Below are 20,170 nucleotides of genomic sequence, written 5' to 3'. Positions count from 1 at the left end.
CCCCCATATATATAGCTTGATAAGAGGAAAATAAGTTATGAGAGTGTAAAAAATAGATACTGGAAAATATTGTGCTATGATTGCAGTAACTATGTGGTTTGTACAGGTTAACCTTCACCTCTGGATTTTCAGTAACTAATTCAGGATATTTTAGCTTTCTGAAGCAGTGCAATAATACTGTGACAATTCAAGGGTTACAGTAACAATGGGAACAGCCATCTACTCATGGTGACACGTACATGTTTTGTCTACAAATAATACAGATGATGTTAACTAAATTCTGCTTTTTGGACTTAAAAATCGTATCCTAATTCTCAACAGATAACAAAGGCAGATTTGGACCAACGACATCCTCAGCTTGATTCTGTTTTTACATTGGCTCAGAATTTGAAAAATAAAACTTCCAGTTCAGACATTAGGACAGTGATCACAGAAAAATGTAAGTTTCTCCATTCTGTGTTTCCAAATAGAATGTTTCCATGGCAGTAAAAAAAAATCTTCATATCTTTTTCTGAAATGCTTGATTTTGAGACTAGTTGAAGTTGCCTTCCTTGAGCAAACTGAAAACCTAGCAGTTAAGTGGCTTTTACTCTGACAGTTCAATGAAAATTCCTGGAACAAGAGTTACCACTTGTTTTCTTGACAGGCCATTTTTTCAAGTACAAAGGTAAATATTTTTGCTGCGATTTCAAAATATCTTATGAAAAATTTGAGTTACTTCAAAGCCACAGGCCCAGGGTTGAAGATTTTTTAAATTATTATTTATTGATAAAAGGAACTAATTGTATATCTTTATTTTTCTTGAGCCATGATGCACTGGACAGTTAGTGAAAAGCGTAAATGGATCAATTTAAGCCAATAATTTTGTGTACATACTTTGAATATTGTTGACTGAGAATAGTAGAGCTTTTAAGTCACTGATATGTACTTGAAAATTGAGTTTCCAGTTTAAAGGCCCCCTCCATTGAAAATTTTTTTTCTTACTGGTACTTACGGAAAGAAAACATAGAACTGACACAACTAGAAATTAAGGGACACTATATTCTTTGAACTCTTAAGGTTTGCTGGTTGCTCAGATTAGAAAATTCATGCAGCAGGAAATATCAGTTAGAAGTAAAAATGGAAAGATACGTTTCTTTATGTTCTCCTCCATGATGTAGTTTTCTTTTCTACGTCTACATGAACTTCTTTGTCCATGAGACTTGCTGGAGATGTTAATGGGATCAGATAGAGAGCCCACCGATATGTTAAAGGGTCTGATGAGGTTAAGATTCACAGGAGCTATGGATTGGTAGGGAAGTAAGATCCAAGGAAGCTCAAGAAACTGGTAAGGCCTGAGTGTTTCAGCCACTTAGAACTGGGAGTCAGGTGGAACCTTGTGGCAGGATAGTAACTAGTCCATGAGAGTTAGTCAACAGGAGGAGATTTAGTCACAAAACATTCTTGATTCTTTAGCAAAGGTGAAGAAGGAATAAAGAAATTGTATGTTGAAAATTTGAGCTCATCTACAGTCATGCCCATCCAAGGTGGGAACAGAGAGGGTGTGTTTGCTGCCATGGATGAAGCTTCCAGTAGATACTGTAGATGTGTGTGAAGATGTTGCTTCTTGTCATGAAACATGAAAAAACTGAAGGTTTTGTCGCTACTGACATTTGTAAAGTTTCCTCTTTGAAGAAAAGTGAAGCTCAGGACTGCTTTATGCACTTCATTGTTTAAACTCTGAGGGAAATATACTGATGTCCTACAAACTCCTGTGAGCCTGCTGTATGCTGTTAGATGAAGCCTAATTATTCAAATAGTTAGGAGCACAGAAATAGAAAAGTTTCCCTCTCTTGAACTTCCCTCCCAATTACTGCATGTACACTGGGAATTAAAAACAGTTTCGTTTCCAGTCTTTCCAGTCTTTTCATTTCCAGACTGGATTCTTTCCAGTCTTTCTGCCTTTGATACCAGACTGGTACCCCTGACAACTTTTTCTAGGAACCTACCTATTGAACTCACTGAACGCTGAGGCTACCAAGAATTTAACTTATTTTTTTGTCCTGTTTTGGTGGAGACTGAAGAGAAGGGAAATATGTCAGCAATGCAAGAGAGTAAGGTTAGCCTGGCTGTTAATATGGAAAAATATATCAAGAAATATTCTTTCTATAATAATACTACATAAACATCAAATATCTATCCATTTCCACCAAGTTGTTATTGTATGCAGCTGTTCCTGTTATTTTTTCTTTCCAGCTTTGTGGTGAGAGCCTAAATACTTAGGAGGTTTTCTTTTGTAGTTCGCTAACCAGCACATGGGGTTACAGCCTTTTTTAACTCATGCTGGTTTTGATTTTTGGTGAAATCATTGATCTCTCCCAACAGTTGCTGGTTTCCTTTGAACATACTCTTTATACATTATAGTAGCACATTTTTTTAACAAAATCCCACCTTATTATTTACTGTGGGGCTACTGATGCTTTCTAAATTCTTGTTCAGCATGGCCTATGTCAAGCCTGATTAATCCAAAAGTTGCCTGTGGGTTGAAATTGAGGGATCTCTATTGCACAGGTTATTGGGTTTGTCTACCAGTAATACAGTTACTCTGACAAGTGGGCTTTGCTGCCACAGTCTGAGAGCTTTGTGAAACTAAACAGAATATTGTTGAATGTATCACAGTTAGATCTTCCCAGGGAGATCAAGCATAAAATCTTTGTATAATTGTAAAAGTTAAAAAAAAAAGCAAAGTGTAAAGTTCTCTTAAACGTTTTTAGCTTAAGAACAACCTTTGATATTTTTACTTCATGGAATATTGAGGTGTCCTGAGTATCGTGTGTTAATTTTATAATAAAATTGCATAGGTACTGATAAGATAAATATATTGGATGTGTTATGTACTGCCTACCTGTTGCTGATCAGAGTACAGATATACTCAAGAATCCAACTTAGGGTTTTTTATTTGCTTTTTTATATTTGCCTTTTTACTCTTTAGTTCTAGTGATCTAATGTTTTCCTAATAACTGTCATGACAGGTGATAGGGAAACCTGTTTCCACCTCTATAGACTTTCAAATAATACGCTTTTTTATATCTGTAAGTATTAAGAAAAAGGTATGATGCTACTCATTTCTCTCTGAAGGCAGACTTACTGTGTTCCCTGACACATTATTTTTTTGTCATAGGCTTTTATTATGTTGTATTTTTCACCCTTTGTTTATTAAAGGTTAAAACTTGTTTATTGATAGTCTAATGTACTACTTATTGAGAGGGGAACGGCATATCTGAAGGAAATGAGGTGTGGTCAATACGTTTTCTGTTCTGCTGTGTAATCTGCATAAGCCTCTAAAAACCTGTGGTGGAATGAAAGTGCCAAAGTAGGTTGTTACTAGAGTGCTTCTACCTTGGCAAAATTATAGTACAGGTGCCACTAGACTGCCTTCAACACACAGTGGTCTGGAAAGCTGAGTTCACTTTGTGTAAGCTGTCTATATCTAAACAGTATTGATTTGTTTATTAGTACTGGTTTAAATTGCAGAAGCACAGATGACTTGCTGGTATAGCCATCACCCTAAAACAGTGCTGCTTGGAGCCCTGCTGCTGAAATAATTCTGCAGTGCAGCTACAGTAGATAGGCCTTCCACATTGTGTGTAGTTAAAAAGTAGAATAATGTATTTGAAGTATTTCAGAAATAATTGTTACTTGTACACTGACCTGCTTAAACAAGAGGTAGCCAAACACCTGCATTTTTTGTTTGCTTGTGTGAATGTGTAAACTACATGGGGAACTAAAATACTGAATATAGAAATTACTGTATTTGAGAATAAATTAATTATTGCCTTTTATCCTGAGAATTAAGTGATAGTTATGGCTACTTGTTTGTTTGCCTCAGGTTTTTCATATTCTTTATTGTCCTTCACAGTGGAGAAGGTGAAGAATCAGTGGGACAACACCCAGCATGGCGTGGAGATGCGGCAGCAGCAGCTGAAGTACATGCTGACAGACAGCATGCAGTGGGATGAGCAGAGGGAAGAAATGGAGCACCTCATGGAGCAGTGTGAGATCCGTCTTCGTATGCTCCTCCAGGCACCAAAAGAGATGCTTGCCAAACAGGTTTTAGACAACAAAGTAAGGCCATTTACACTTCTTTTTTTTCCCCCCATACTAGACCCCTCAGTCCATGTAGTGCTACTGGATGCAATTGGTGTGTGAATATACAATTTAGTTGTAGGTTGATTTGGCAATTATTGCTCTTTTGGGGCATGACATATTCTAAATTCTCTTTTTTTTAATATCTATATATCTCTCTATATATAGATCGGTCGGTCGGTCTGTCTGTCTGTCTGTCTGTCTATCTATCTATCTATCTCTATATATTGGACATCCTGAAAATCACTTCCTGGGAGAGAAACAGGTAGCATGTGTGCATGTGTGTCTTTTACTAAATGTAGTTGAAATGAGTATAGTGTAGCATCAAATAAATTATACTAATCAAAAAGCTTGAACCTCAGATCAATAAAAGTTTAATCATACAGCCACAGAATGTAACATGTATTACTTCATAGAAACCTATTAACATTTCACTTCTGATGAGTTCCAGGTGTATTCAACACTTTTTTTTCTAATGCCTTGCAGTCTTTACTGCTTTTCATATCACAGCAAATATGCTGTGAGAAATGAGTAAGTCTGATGTCCTTTGGTCCTGGTGGCTGTTAGCAAAAGGGCAGGCTGTAGGGGGGTACAAGATGAGAACTAAAGAGATGAATTGGTGAGGAGGGGCTCTTATCATTGCAGTATTTACAACAGGACTACAGCAGAGTTTATACAAGTGTGTGTGCATATATATACACACATATGTATATATTATGAATGGACAGTGTAGGGGTGCTGCTGGGTATGGAAAGAAGCAGGAAGTATGATTGTCAGAATTCCTCACTGATCCATAGCTATTTCAGTAAACAGTAAAATTGTGTGCTTTCAATCATCTTTCTCTACATGAGCAGGGTATTGGAAATGGACTATTAGGTCTACCTTGCTTTAAGTGGAAGTAGACCTGTGCCCAAACATATAGTACAGAGGTTTTAAGATACAAATGGACACATATACATGCAAATAAATTTTTTTTTCATTTAGAAATAACCTTGAGTTCAGGATTCTGTGAAGGCACCTTATGAATATCCTGCTGCAATAAGCAAATACATCTAACGTATTTTCTTCATTTAAAAACAAAAACCACCCACAATACAATGAAATCAAATTCTCATGATGTGCACTTGATTTATGCTACTTTTAACTGATGCTTATATCATTATTATCATAATTTAAACATATTCATGCTACTGAAAATATGGAAGTATTTTTAATTCTGTTGCCAGTAAAACAGAGAATAGCATTCTTCTAGCCTTTAGCAGTTCTGGCTACAATTTTTCCTCACCTATTTGTCTTTTGGTTGGTTTATTGTCAGATCACTTAAAAAAAAAAAAAATCTTAAAAAGAAAGTCTACAGATACTTCTAGATAAAAAATATTTTTTGTTGAAGAAAAAGGCACAAAGAGGATGGTTTTATAATATGATAAAATGCATAATATGAAAAACAGTCTGATTTTTATTTACTCTTGTTCTGGAATTGCTTTTTAGCAGTTAATACAGGATTTACATAGAGGTGACATTACAGTAGCTGCATTCAATGATCTTTCTAATAAACTTCTTCGAGAATATCGTGATGATGACACGAGGAGGGTGAAGGAAACCACTGACCAAATGAACACTTGCTGGGTTAATCTCAACCAAAGGTAATTACAATGTTTCATTGTATATGTAGCTGTTTGTAATATTAAACTTCTGTGTATACATGTGTATTGCAGTCTCTTCTCTGTCTGCTTTACTGCTGCATTTAGGATTACTGTGGATAATTGGTCAATTACAGTGAAACTGGTTTGAGTTTTGATGACTGAAAGTCCCAGATTTCACCATGGAAGCCCTCTGTATGATGTGGGGTGTTTTTAAGTGGGGAAGGGGAAGTACTTCTCTCATGTTTGGTCTCAGGTTTGCCTGTGGCAGCTATTCTCTTAAGTGTCTTTGAACAGTTCTTCTCCTGTTCCTTGATGCTGGTATGCTTTATGTATTTGTAGTTTAGTGCTGTGCTTTCTTTTTATAAGCCTGCAGGTATTCAGCATGGTCTTTCAATGCATTAATTCATTATGGCCTTTCATCTAACAGAAACTTTCCCTGAATGCGGATGCGCTTTGGGTTCCTGAGTGTGATGCTTCTAGCATTCCCATCTAGAAAATATTTCAGCTATAGGAACCAAGACTTACTCGAAACTCACTTCCTTCTATTCATCCTCTGTTAAGACATATTTGTAACTATATCTTAATGAAAATACAGTATTTCCCTATGCATAACATATGCTAACATATAGAAGAGTGTCTGACTCGGTGCCTGCAGCTTACAAGATGATATGCTCTGTGGTTAGGGGGACAGAACTGAAAGTTGATCCTGTATATATGGGAGTGGAGGAGATAACTGAAGTCTATATGTATGTATGCATATATGTGCAACAGATAACTGCTTTTGTAATGACATGTCAGTTAAATGAATAAAAATCCTAGGTAATAAAGCCTCTGAAGTTGTTATATCCTGGGGAGTGAGAGGCAGAGAACTTCAGTGGCAAGGAGCAGCTAATGAAGAAAGAGTAGAATGTTATCTTATCCTCCTTTGGAGGAAAACTGTACTTCTGTCATTTCGTGATTTTTGATGTAGCAGCTGGATTTCTGGTTATGTCCATTGAGAGATGAGCTAAAAATAGGCAAAACTTTGTATGGCTCATTCCATGTGATCATTTGAGAGAGAATAAACATTTGTTAATCTCTAAATATTTTAAGACATAAAATGGGATTTTTCAAGTGAGTAGAACACTTCATAATTATTCTATGTGATGCAGAAAACTTCTTTTCCTGGTTCCTCAGAAAACTTCCAGTAGACTATGGGAAAGGCTTTAGCATATGACAAAACTTCCTTGGCTTTTTACTTTTCTGAACTAGGTCACAGTGATGAGGTCACCTCCTGAAATGGCCCTTCTTGACCATTCATTTGAATTAAGATCAGGGACTGCAGCATTTTCACCATCAGATCATCCTTTCTTTCCTCAAAGTAAACTAATAATTTTTCCAAAAATGCTGTTAACTTCATCTGAATGTCATGGTGACATCTAGGGATGAAGATGCAATTAGAGGGTGAGGAGAGACAGCTCTTTGTTGGATTAGCAGTAACAGTAGACTACAGCTCTGTGGTACTCTCATTCACATTCTGACTTTGCAGTGTTCTGGCTAGAACTAGCATAAAACTGCCCACGACTCAGAGCAGGTGACCGGAAAGAAAATCTCCTGCCTGGAAGCCTCTCATTATTTTTGAATCTGCTTAAAGTCTGGAATAATAAGCGATTGCATTCTGTTGTGTATAACTGAAGCTCTTCAATTATCACCGGGGCTACTGTTTTGCAGTCTGTAGCCTTAGGAAGATGAGTATCTGCTTTGTTTTTTAACTAGGGACAGAATATAAAGAACTCCAAGAGCCAGTGGGTAGCCAGAGTGTGGAGCTGCTCAAAGTAATCCCATGGAGTAGCAGAATAGAAATAAAAGGGGAGAATGTGTAGCGAAAGCACCTTTTCAAGGAAATGAAGGGTTTATACATTCTTTAAATGCAATAAATAGAAACCCTAGTGAACCTTGAGTGACAAGACTGACTTCATGTGGCAGATCTTGGACATGCAGGAGTTGCACATCAAACACACATGTGGCCCTATGGCTTTTATAAGATCAGATCTGCATTTATAGCATAATGCTTGAAATACCAGTTTGTTCCCATGTTTGGAGGTTGTGGAAGGGGACCTTAGTAACATCACCTGGGACCATCACAGTCCTGAACAGCACAAGAACACTACCAGGAAGACTATAGTTGTGGCATGTAAAGTTGAAGTAACTTAGTTTCAAACTGTTGCAATTAAGAAACTCCCCAGCTTGACATTGTGTGAATTGAATACTTAGCCCAGTGGCTATTTATGTTCTGTTTTTATACATTAGGATGAAACTGTAGTAATTCTGTGGGTTTTTGCTGCCTTAGTAATGAATTGTAGTTGCTGTCTGTATTGTCTCAGATGTTATTTTCTGACTTTCTTTTGATCACACACTTGTATTCATTGCAGATATTTAGTTTAAATCTGAAAACATAATTGGGTGGAACAGAAATCTGAAAGAGTGCCATGGAAACTTAAATAGTAGAGTTACAGTTTTCTTTTTCTTGGACATGTCTTTGCTAATAGAATCTGCTTAGATCTTCTCCACTATCACTGTGTTCAGTGAAGTTAGCTGCATTTGTAAAGAATTCTCCAGGTTCTCCTTACATTTAATTCTTATGTCCTGGAAGGACCCTCTTTTGAGGCTGTTCTAATTGTATTAGAATTCTTTGAAAATCTGAGTCATCTTTTTGTAACATGGGATAGTCATTAATCTGCAGTACAGAATTCTCCATTTTCTATTTTACATTTGTGGCCATTACTGGAAGGAAATTAAAGTATTCATATCTGTTCTGTAAAAGTATTTCTTACTACTGCTGTACAGGTCCCATGTAATCTTAGAACAATAGTTGTAAATCTACTAATTTATGCTGCTGGAGTACATATTTAGTGAAAGGAATGATTTTTACCTTCAATCTGAATATCATGACAGCAGTGGGACTGTGATAGGATTTCATTCTTTCCTTTAATTTCAACCAGGAAGGAAGTTTGAGAAATTAAACTGAATGTTATTAGCTACAAAGCTCAGGTTGTCTCAATTCCCATCCAGCACATCAGTACTTAGAGATCTGGGTCACTTAATGTTTCATTCTTTGGGGCTCTTCTTTTTCTTTGAAGGTCACCTTTATTACCGGTCTGTTCTTCCTGTTGTCACTCCTGTTCTTCCACCTTTGGCCTTAACCCCCTGCTAGGGAAGAAAATCCCTGCAGAGGAAGGAAGGTTTTGAAGTCAGAGCTCATAAATGCTTTTACTTTACACTTTTCTCGCAGTTCCTCGGTGTGCTCTAATTTTTGAGCTGGTGCTTGTTATCTTTTCTAGGCAATATTTATCCAAACCATTTGTAATCCCTAGCATGTTGTTTATTTTTTTTTTTTCTCAAGAGTGGGTGAAGCATTCTAGAGCTTCAAGTGAAAAGCAAGAATGAAAACTTCTTGCCCTGCTAGTCATTTATCAGTAGCCAAAACTTGGGCAAGCATGAAGTCAGGAATGATTCACACAGTCTTATCTTGGATAAAGCAATTATTAACAAGTGACATAAGACCTAAGCTCCTAAAATGGGGCCTGCAATGCTATCTTTTTGTAAGTAGTCTCTAGAAAATTCAGTTGATTATGCTAATACTTGGGAATGTAAGCCTAGCAGAATTGGAGTTACATGAGATTTCCTTGAAAGAAAACAACTTCTTGCACCTAATGTGCTAGTAAATCAGAATACCTGCTTTGAAATACCATCTTGAATGGTACTGAACACCTGCAGCTAACTTTGAAATTTGTGATTCTAAACACAGTGATTCCCTAATACCACTAGCAGTACTGTTACCACAGTGTGGCAAGGAGGAAAAAAAGCCAAGGAGAATAGGACACAGAAGACAAGACACATATTTGGGCCTGTCTGGACAAATGTGTTCAATTTGTGTGAAAATACCCAATGCTGAGTGTTTTGCCCTTGTCTTACTTTAAATATTACTTGCCCTTGAAATCTTACAATATGGCTAGTGCTTGGTACAAAAATAAAATTGAACTTCATAATTATTTAGCAGCAGCATTCTAGGTAGTAGCCCTGTTAGGGAAGTTTGTACAGTGTTCCGGTGTGGGACAGCTTGTATTACTTTTGTCCTGATTTTGGGAAAAGGGATTCTGTAAAATAAGTCTTGAATGGGTGAAATTTAGCTTGTCATGCTTTAATTAACATTGTTAATCAGAGCTTTTAAAATTGCTGACTGTAACAGTTTCCCATCTGAGTTTCATTTCAGTGACAAGGAAACAGTTCTGTTATGCAGAAGTATAAAGTGATCTTTTTTCCTAGGAAATCTTTTGAAATTGCTTACCAACAATATAAGCCAAAGGTTTTAAATTAGTTCCTCACATCCTAAAAAAATCATTACAAACAAAACTGTTTGTACCAACCAGAGATCTTTTGGATTGATTGAAAATTTCAACCATATTTCACCAGTCCTTTCAGATTTAAGCGTTTTGAGCATGGCTTGACTGTTATGATGGCAGTGGATTATTCTATTTGTGTGATAGTGTCAAGTCTTGTCTTTAAGCAGAGAGAACCAGGTATTTGACTTTTCAACCCTCAGCACTTTAACTCTTACAGATTTAGGGAAATGTTTCTGCTTACTATAAAAGACAAAGAAAAAAATCTCCAAGCTCTCAGTGCTTCTATTCAGTATTATTTTTCTGTTGATGAGGAAAAACATTCACACTTTTCACACATGGGAATAACACTTCTGCCATTTGGGATGGCATAAGTCCATGATGGTGACACTCAAAAAGGAAAAGCTAGGTTTTTAATGACTTTTTCTTCCACATGCCTTTTTTTAAAAAGGGTTGTGACATATATAACCACTTCAGAACATCTGTGGGTAGCTATAGATATAATAACCACAGAAACAATGATATAAATAATGCTAAACAAGCTCTGACAGGTGTATAGTTTCTTAATAGAGATAACTTTCATATTTCCTTTTAGTAGTTTCATTATGATGTATATAATGCTACATGTTATGGGAGAATATACTGACACTTGTCTTGTTTTCAGAGCTGTCGATAGGCAGAATTTCTTGGAGACAGAACTGAAGACAGTACAGGCCTCACACAAGGATCTGGAGAGCTTCCTCAAGTGGCTTCAAGAGGCAGAGACGACAGTTAATGTTCTAGCAGATGCATCCCAGCGTGAGAACACTGCTCAGGACAGTGCCTGCATAAGGGAACTCAGAAAACAGATGCAGGTGAGAAACTAAATAATACTGTTGTTGTTTATGCTTTGTCTCAACAGCAAATGTTGTAAAGGAAAGCTATCTACGTCAGTGGGGAAACCTGCAGCCTATTGGAAGGCATTTAAAAAGAGTATTTTAGGAGTCAGATGTGTGAAGGAAGCAGGTTTTTCCTCCTAAGGTTGGAAAAACAAGTTTAGTGGACATCTGTGGTACTGAGGGCTCTTCAATGTCTGTGGAGGGTGACTGTATTCAGCAGGTGTATACTTGATTAAACCAAGTCATATTGTGTTCTTCTCCAACCAAGCAATTTAATTTCCTCCAAGTAAAGCCCTCCGGAGTTGCACTGTCTCCTATCCCTGCCTGCCTTCTTCCTACTGCTTTTTCAGCAATCCAAGAAATTGTTGTGCTTGGATCACCTCTTCTCCCGCTTCTGCTGTCCGGCAGCTCCCCAGCTGGCCTGCCTTCCTGTACAGGCCACAGACTGGAAACCAAATAACTGAACAGATTAAATGAGACCACTTACACTCCTTTTTAATATATGGACACCCTAGCTTGTCTAAAATCTAGAAGGGCGATCCCTTTTCCCTCTCTAAGCAGCATGGACTAGTTGAGAACCACATCATTTGACTGTTCCTTTACATATCCCGTACATCTTCTTTGGGGAAGTAGGAGGGAGAGAGAGGAGCTGGGTTCAGCCTGTACTAAGGGTACAGTGTATTTAGGGAAAACAGGAGGAAAGAATGTGGTGACAGCTCTTTTAAAAATCAGTATCTTTGGGCCTGTGATATCAAATGGTTGAACATCACTAAAAGAATTTTATGTTTCTATGGTATATGAATTTTCTGTGTCCTGTTTACCTGACGTGAATATATAATCTTTCTCCTGAATTTTTAAATATATTTTTTCCTTCAGTTAATTGCGTTATTTAGCAGTTATTTTGATATGCGAAGAACTGGGCCGTTATGTCAGTTACTAAATCCTGCACTCTGGGTTTGGAATAATGTTGTCTGTGGTCTTAAGTTCATGGGGTCTGAACAGCTTATAGTGAAAAAAGTGCTGCTTTCAGTAGTGCTGTTGACCTGAACATATCTGCATTGAATACAAATGAAACAAGATACTTTAAAGTATCTGATAGCAAGCTGCTCACTGTAATCATAAGGAAGAGAACAACATGTTGTGGAAGCTTGTGTCTGTTGAAGATGACATGTCACCAATGTTTATATGATTCTGGTCAGTCAGGTAGCTCATCTGTAGAGATGTGGCTCTTTGTGAAATGCTGATACTAGTCTGTAATGGCAACACCTAGAAGTTAATACTTTTTATTGGCAGAAATCCCAAACAACTAGTGTAGTGGAGGTAGAAGAGCTAAAAGAGAGGCCACAGAAAGTAAACAACATGAGGCAGTGCTTTGTATAAATAGACTTACTTCTGCATTACCTTGCATTCTATGTAGTTGATCACACCAAGTTGTTTATTTCACAAATTGCTTGTTGGCTCTATGCAGCTGTGAAGCACGTTGGATATGGAAGATTGTTTGCCTTCCACTGTGCTGCAGTCTGGTTAAAATTTGTCAGAGTTGTGCTCTGTGTGTGGAGAACTGCTGGGCAAGACTGCTTGCTGTGTGGAGGTCTATAACCAGCTCTTGACCATAGCTATTGTCCTGGCTTGTAACCATTGAGAAGGCAGGTGTATGTGCTTGGGCATGGCCTCCCCTTGTTCAGCATCTCATTACCTGATATTTTCCATCTTTTTCTATGTCTATATTCTTCTACACACTGTGCATATGAAGCATAATCACTTAACTTACCCATGGCTTCACATAATAATGTGAGCTTTTTTCAGCTACCAAAGAAAGTTAAGTAGAGCATGTCAGACTGTCATAGCATAATGGCTTCTGAAATGAACTTTGTCGCCTATCATCTTTCAGTCTCACTTTAAATACAAGTGATGACATAGTATCATGACACTGGCAAAACCAATATTTCTGTTTTCAAATATATGTTTAAATGAACTTTTGAAAATAAAATGAAGCTCTAACATCTTTCTGTACCTAAAATTTAAGTCCCCTTCCTTCAAGTTCTTAAGCTTAAAATCTTATTAAACAAAGATCATTTCCTGTTCTTCCCCTGTTGAGTGATATAAAATAACAGTTCTTCTCTTTGTGCTTTGAATATGTGAAGCATTTCTTTTAAAATTGTTTTAAGAAGAATGCAGGGCTTGTGACTCTCTGCTCTGTGTGAAGATACCTCTGTCTCTGCAAGCCCTGTGCATTGAGTAAAACTTTACTATGAATTTAATGTGTGAAAAATTCTAGGTGATATGGGCTGAACATAGACAAAACATGATGATTTTTTTAATGTCATGTCATGCATTTTCAAAATAGCATCATCTGTTAAACTGCCATATGTGTGTGCATGGGAAGACTATCCTCCATTACATTTTGGGCCTAACATGTTTGGCTGCAACTCAGGCCACTCTGCAAGGGAACTGGTGATCTGGACACTGTTGAAACCTTTATTTTGCCTTCTAATACGACATCCAAGGCTAGCAACAGTACAGTGCGAATAATGCAGACTTTGAGTGTAGTAATGGTTTGGTTTTGGAAAGAAGGAAATTCAGTCTTTTTTAATTCTCTCAGCATCTAAATGTTGCAGAAGACTCTATTCAGCTTAGTACCAAAACACTCTAGTCTGTGTTGCAAAATGTTTAGCAGCCACCTGAAAGAGGTTAAAACTTAATTTGAAGATGTAGAAAATGAGCTAGGAAACAGTAAGAAGTAATCTTGGGTCAATGTGCGTGAAGTCCCGTGCCTACAGATGTGAAGGTGTTCAAAATAATGTGAGAGTTTTGTTTGAATGTAAATGAAAATCAGCATGACTAGTGGTGGGCTGGCTGTTTGTCTCACTGCTTGATTTGAATTTGTATATTATCTAGGAAGGAGAAAAGCAGAACTGAAAGGAGGATGTGGGTGTGGACCGTGGGTTTTATCTTACATAGAAAAAATTTGAGCTCTTGACAGTGATTTCTGAACGCTTCAGTATTGGTTTTGGACTTGTGCTGCTTCATAGATTTCTTCAAAATATGTTTGGTAACATCATGTCAGCTAATGATGGTAGGCTAGAGCCTGGTAGGTTAAAGGAACAGACTTGTGGTGGGATAGAGGAGTAGGTATAAGCCAGGAACAATGGAGGGGAATGGTTCAAATGAGTGGTGGAGATGAGGAAAGAAGATGAATCTGGCAAGGTGAAGAATACAGGTGGTAAGACTTCTATACACAGAGTGGAATAAAGGCTCTGTTTCCTTAAAATGATGTTATTGGTGCTGGACAGATCAGGAACACAATAGAATACAGGTAAAAGGGCTGTACCTGAGGACTGATAGAAGCATTGATTCAATTTTAAAAATAAGGATGAAAAGGTGGTGTTAGCAGAATTGGATGGGAAGAGTATTTAAATGTCCTGTATGAAGAACCTGCACCTGGCATTTACCCATCAGATAGAAAGTGCCCAAGAGGAGGCAAACTGGTGTATAATACGTTGGCATATAAGCTGTGCATTATTTAGTATCACATGAACTTGTCATGCTACCTGTAGTTGGTGCATACTGTGCTGATTGATGTGCTTGGAAATGTGTATGTACCTCTTCATGTGGCAATATGCACATTGATTAATATGATTACTTGTAATGGTGTCTACCATCTGCTGTGTTAATAGCCTTCCTAAACCGTCTCTACAGCAGCCCCTCTAATACAAGTTTAGGTTTATCATAGCACCTTTGGAAGTCATAAGAAATATCTAGCTGTCTCTGGTTGTGCTGCAGTATAGCCACACGTAGGGGTATGTTGGCTGTATTGTGTTGGGAGTGCCGTGCTGGTTGCAAAATGCTTCCACGCTCTTGAATGTCCTACTGCCATCCTTAGATGGCTTAAATAATTCTGCTTTGTCATGGGAAAAACATCAAAAACATGTTATCTCTTTGGTTTCAAGGATGACTAGATAAAGGGGTGATGGCACAACTGTATACTTTTAATTTGTCAAAACTCTCTTCTTTCTTGTCCTAATAAGTCATTCAGGAAAAGATTTTAATTGGAAGTGGCTCCTGAAAAACGTTCCTACTTTCTGGCGCAAGTGAGAATCCTTTGAGATCCCTTTAACTAAATTAGCTTTAAGAGAGTTTTCATAGTGGTGAGATTTACCCCCTGCGGTTTTTCCTTTTGTATTGGGTAATCTAGTTTTGAGAAGCGCCTGTGTGATTTATTAGCCTTTAACGTATGGCTGATATAATTAGGGCAGGTATCCGTCTGCTCCTCTCTCAAGATTTATAACAGTCTGTTATTCACTCACTCTACAGCTCTGCCAGAGCTGCGTTCAGTCTGAGAGCGAGAGCATCCTTTCCCAGAGTGAAGGAGCAAATGCTGTCTGCCGATAGAAAGCAGCTACTGGGGAGAAAAACTGTTGTGATACACTGGAGCTTTCTTCCCGAAGGAATTCTTTTTTTATTCCTGCAGCTTTCAGGCTTAAATTAATAAGACTTCACGGCTATTTAGCGCACTCCTGAACAGTGGCAGACGCTTGGCTACTCAACAACTTCATTTACCCTCTGCACAAGCAGAGCTGAGCAGTATCGGTTAGAAGAATTGGTGAATGCTGTTATTTTTTTACATTTGTTTCCTGGGGTTATTTTGGGAGAGAAACTTATGCTGTATCAACCTCCTTTGCCTTTGAAACGTATAAAGCCTGTGGCTCGCAAAAGCAGTCCTGGAAGAGAGCATGCTCAGAAAGCTGGCAAATCATTGTCCAGTGACCGGGAGGAAATGATAGTTGCTCTTCATTTATAATGCAAATTCTGAGGTGTCTTCAGAAGTGTGGCAAACTTAAAATGATGGCTGTGGTGAGAACGTCTCTGCAGAAAGTTGTCGTGTTGTTGCATCGTTTACAGAGGATGGCAGTTTCTTCTCCTCGTTACCAGAAGCTTTGTAAGGTAAGAAATGTAAGCCTTAAATCTTGAGTGTCTAATGCTAACTCTGTTGTCTTTCTGAGATAAAAAGAAAAGAAAGTAAGAATGAGTGTCAAAAGTACCTAGATTATCTAGTGTGTTTTTAAAGCCTGGCTTGCTCTCATGTGGATGATTTGTTAAAGAATGTAATACAAAAAACCCCTATGCTTGTCAGTGATACATTTTTTTTAAAAAGTGCTGTCTTGCCTTCCATTTAAGTGTCCGTAAGGAAACCCTTAATGTTCGGTGTTCTTTTGTAAAATACTACCACATCTCATTTTCCGGAGGAGTTGGTTAGTTCTTGTTAAATGCAGTACTTTAACTCCTGGCTACCCATTATGTAGAATTACTGCGTTCTTCTCTACAGGATGTTTTTGCTTTTGAGCTTTATGAAACTTTTAATTAGGAATGAGTTCAGCAGGCTAATATGCAGCCATGAAATTTTTACTTTAACTGTCTGTATTTTTAGAGATCTTTCAGAGATAAAAAATAAGGAAAAGTTGGAGGAAAAGCATGTCGATGTAGGCTACCACTCATACTGGTATTTTTGCTGTTACTTGTTCTGGTGGCTATTTCTGCTTCCACCAAGACTGTATTTACTTTTTTTTTTGTTTGTACAGGTTCACTAGTTCAGAACAGTAATGTGGTGGCAATGATCTAAGCTACCGAGTAAAAATAATTTTAAGTAGGTTGATCACTCAAATGGGAAAAAAAAAAATTCAAACTGGTCTATAAAGTCCATAAGTTAATACTGCTGTGGTTTTGGTGCCTGTGTGGAATAGTCATACTGTGGTGTATTATTGGACTTCTATATAAGCATCTTACTTAGTAACTTTGGAAAAATATAAAATTGGAGAGGTCTTCAGCTGTATACTGATGTAACCTTATAGAAAATCTATTTGGCTGCCTCTGAACTTGTTTTTTTTTTTTTTTAATTCTTGCTGTTTGTGATACTTTAAAACTGTCTGAAATCTGAAATGTGTTTTCTGTTATGAGAAATACAAAAATGTCATCAAGTACAAGAGATCCCACCTCTATAGTAGAGTTTGGAAGAAAGAGAAGGGTGTAATGCAGTATCTGGTTCATAACAGTGAAGCTTGTAGAGGAAGTTCTGGCATATGGGGAAAATCACATTGTTTTCAAATGGGTATTTCAGTGTGCTTCTGTTTACAAAGCTGTACTAAGAGGTGCATCTTAATTATGAAGAACGATAGACAGTAGTTTGTGTATGTACAAGCTGTTTTAATGAGTATGCCTCAGTTAATCTTGTCTTTATCAATTCTGTCATTAAAGAGCCCTGTTTGCTTTTGTGAATAAGGCGAATCTTTTTTTCTTTTCATTAGTCATGGTTTTTAGTTGTCTTTTTGTAAGCAGTAGGAAAAGTGCTTTAAAACACATTTAGTCACATTTTTGTGTATAAGCTTGTTTGTAACAATGTTTGTCAAACAATAATTATTACTTCAAAAGGTACTAAATATTTGCTAATTAGCCTGAGAGCCTAATAAATGGTTGGATACTTAATTTCTTCAGTTTAAATCTACTTTTAGGGGTAGTAAAAAGAAAAAAATCTTCTCAAAGGCTGTTATTAAAATATATTTTCTGATTGAGAATCCATGCAGTGACAGCCTTGGGAATTTTTGTGTAGCTTAAAATAACACATTACATGTTTTTCTCATTGTTAAAATTCATGCAGCTTAGTTTTTTCAGATGCCTGTGCTTAGTTTACTGGAAGTAGAAGTGTTGGTCAGTCTGTAGTTAAATCAGACACTGATTGAGTAAAAAAGGAATGGTTTACAATCCCAGTCGCTTCCAGCAGGTGTCAATGTAAGGCAATGATAGATGGGAGTCTGGTGATGGAATTGTTAATACTTAGATGAGAAAATGGTATGGAAATTACAAATTAAAAACAACTATGACCATGACAGGAAGGATTTCTTGTAGTGCTCTGTATACTTCTGTCTTTGGAATTTCACAAGTTTGTACCTGTCTTGTGAACTCTACAGACACCCTAATATAGTTCAGTTCTGCCGAAGAGAAGTAATTTACTATAAAGTATATGAATTATTGCATTGTGTACAGGGTAGTTGCTTGATGAACTATCATCTAAATGTTGCATGTGAAGTGTCCTCTGAAGTGTAACAGTGACAACGAAATAAACACTTTAAAAGTGCCAATGAAATATTTAAAACAAATTATTGAAGTTAATGTTTGTTTAAAATAGCACTGTTTATAAAAGAATAAACAAGGCTTTATTATTGAACTGTACTGGGGAAAGTCATAATTGTTTCTCATATTAGTAGCTTCCTGTAACAGTAATGCTCAGCATTCATAGTCCTAATTTTGCAAATTTTTTAAAAGCAGAAACAAAAATAAACACTTCAGTGACATATTAACAGCATTGCTGAAAAACAGGAAATCCAAGGTTTAGGATATTTCTTCTTTTACTGATTTTTCTTTCTCTGTTTTCTTTGTACCAAAGTGAGTTTTGTCAGATAGAACTTTTCACTAGTATTGATATTTGATTCTTTTACACTGAAATCAATGATGTACCTGTGCAAAATGTGTACACTTAGCATTGTGTTGTCAGGCAATGTGTAATAAGTCTTGCTTTATTGTTGTTAGCTTAGTTTCATAACTCTTTTGTAACATAATGACACTCAAAGTGAACAACCAGAAAAATGTTTTGTAGGGGTTGTCATCTGCTCTGTGTTCTTGCTAATGTGGGATTATTCTTTAAAGAACGTTGTCTATTAGGTATATCCAACTAGCTGAGACAAGAACCAATTTAGAGTTTTATTGGGAACCGAAAAAAATCTGTAAGGTACAGGTCAATAGATCTCTTCTGAGAGACCAGAACTACTGTATTATTATACTTATGAAAATGAAGTAGAAAATTAGGAAGCTTTATCTAACTTCCCAGACAGAACTGAAAGAATAGTGTGTCTGTCAGGTAAATGATTACCTTGAAATATGTATTCTGCTTGTGGTACTTAACTGTGGTATTTTTGAAGCACACTGTTAGCATTCAGGGACTGAAGCATTCATCCACTGGAGAATAGACTAAGGAACACAGGTAGTAGCGCTGAGAGTACTTTCTAATTTCTTTTGTGATGACTTCTTGAGAAAAGAACCCTATTTAAAAATAAATAAATAATCAAACCCCTTTATATAAAATACTTAAAATCTCAAACCTGATCCAACATGAGTCTTCACTCTTGAAGTGATATGTGGTAACTTAGGTGAGTTCCTGAATTTTTCAGCTGTGAAGAGAAATGATGCATCAGAAGTATGTATCTTATGGTTCTTTTTTATGAATACATAAAATGCAATTATTTCATTTTTTGCTTTTTCATTTTTTTTTATGACTAGAGTTAAATTTATAAAACCCCAGGAACTTAAAAGCACAGTGAATGCTGGGGTAAGCCAAAATCTTATTTTACTGTAATGCTGGTGATAGCATTCCAGACGACACTTACGTTATGTTGAATTTTGAGAGTAGCAGCGAAGGCTTTGTTCCTATGAAATTTTGGAAAGAAAAAAAAAAAAAAAAAAAAAAAAATGGGGGGGTGGTGCAAAAAAAGCATGAAAGGCTGTGTTGAGAAATGGGTAGGTTCCAATGAGTTCAACAATGATAAGCTTTCTACTGTTCACATGACTTCAAGTTGATTTAGAAAATAAATCATTGGCACTTGATCACATTCAAGTATGAAATAGAGGTAGAGTGTGGATGAAGAGGCAGTATTACAGCAGCGTTGTATCACATATTTATTGGACAGTGGAAGTGATAACAAAAGTTAATTGTGGAAGCATGTCCTGAAGTAGGCTACTGTATTAAGCTAGTTGTTGGTTGGAAAATGAAGCAGTGCCTGTATTTTCAAGAGCATTGCTAAATTATGCAGACATTTTCTTTTTTTAGATGAGAAAGTTAAGTCTGGAGTGCTTGATATTGTTCTAGTCATATAAGGGATATTCTGATTGGATCTAAGTCTATCGTAAAGCCTTACAGGAAAGAGAAAGCCAGAATTAAAGGGAACCTTGGATATAATGACTGTTATGTACTGAAATACAATGAGGCTAAAAGTGCACTGGTGGAAGATAAATGATTAATTCAAAACTGGACATTTAGTAAATATGTAATGATCAGCATCTCATGAGTTTAGGATCTACCGTTTTACAAAACAGCTGA

General features: G+C 36.9%; 1 protein-coding gene across 5 annotated transcripts in view; it reads left to right on the top strand.

Moving 5' to 3' along the window:
* UTRN (utrophin) overlaps positions 1-20,170 on the top strand; it is a 383,489-nt gene that overhangs the window by 152,642 nt on the left and 210,677 nt on the right. For 3 of the 5 annotated variants that reach the window (XM_026844327.1, XM_026844325.1, XM_026844323.1), the window contains exons 48-51: positions 322-439; positions 3,899-4,104; positions 5,614-5,768; positions 10,812-11,001. In XM_026844327.1, coding sequence (XP_026700128.1) covers positions 322-439; positions 3,899-4,104; positions 5,614-5,768; positions 10,812-11,001 — 669 coding nt within the window. Of the gene's footprint in view, positions 1-321; positions 440-3,898; positions 4,105-5,613; positions 5,769-10,811; positions 11,002-15,292; positions 15,970-20,170 lie in introns of those variants that run through there. The other 2 variants (XM_026844324.1, XM_026844326.1) reach the window with 2 other exon arrangements.

This window comes from Athene cunicularia (assembly GCF_003259725.1).
Source record: "Athene cunicularia isolate RWA chromosome 3 unlocalized genomic scaffold, athCun1 chr3_part1, whole genome shotgun sequence".
In the NCBI taxonomy this organism is placed as follows: domain Eukaryota; kingdom Metazoa; phylum Chordata; class Aves; order Strigiformes; family Strigidae; genus Athene; species Athene cunicularia.
This window is presented reverse-complemented; position numbering and strand designations above follow the sequence as displayed.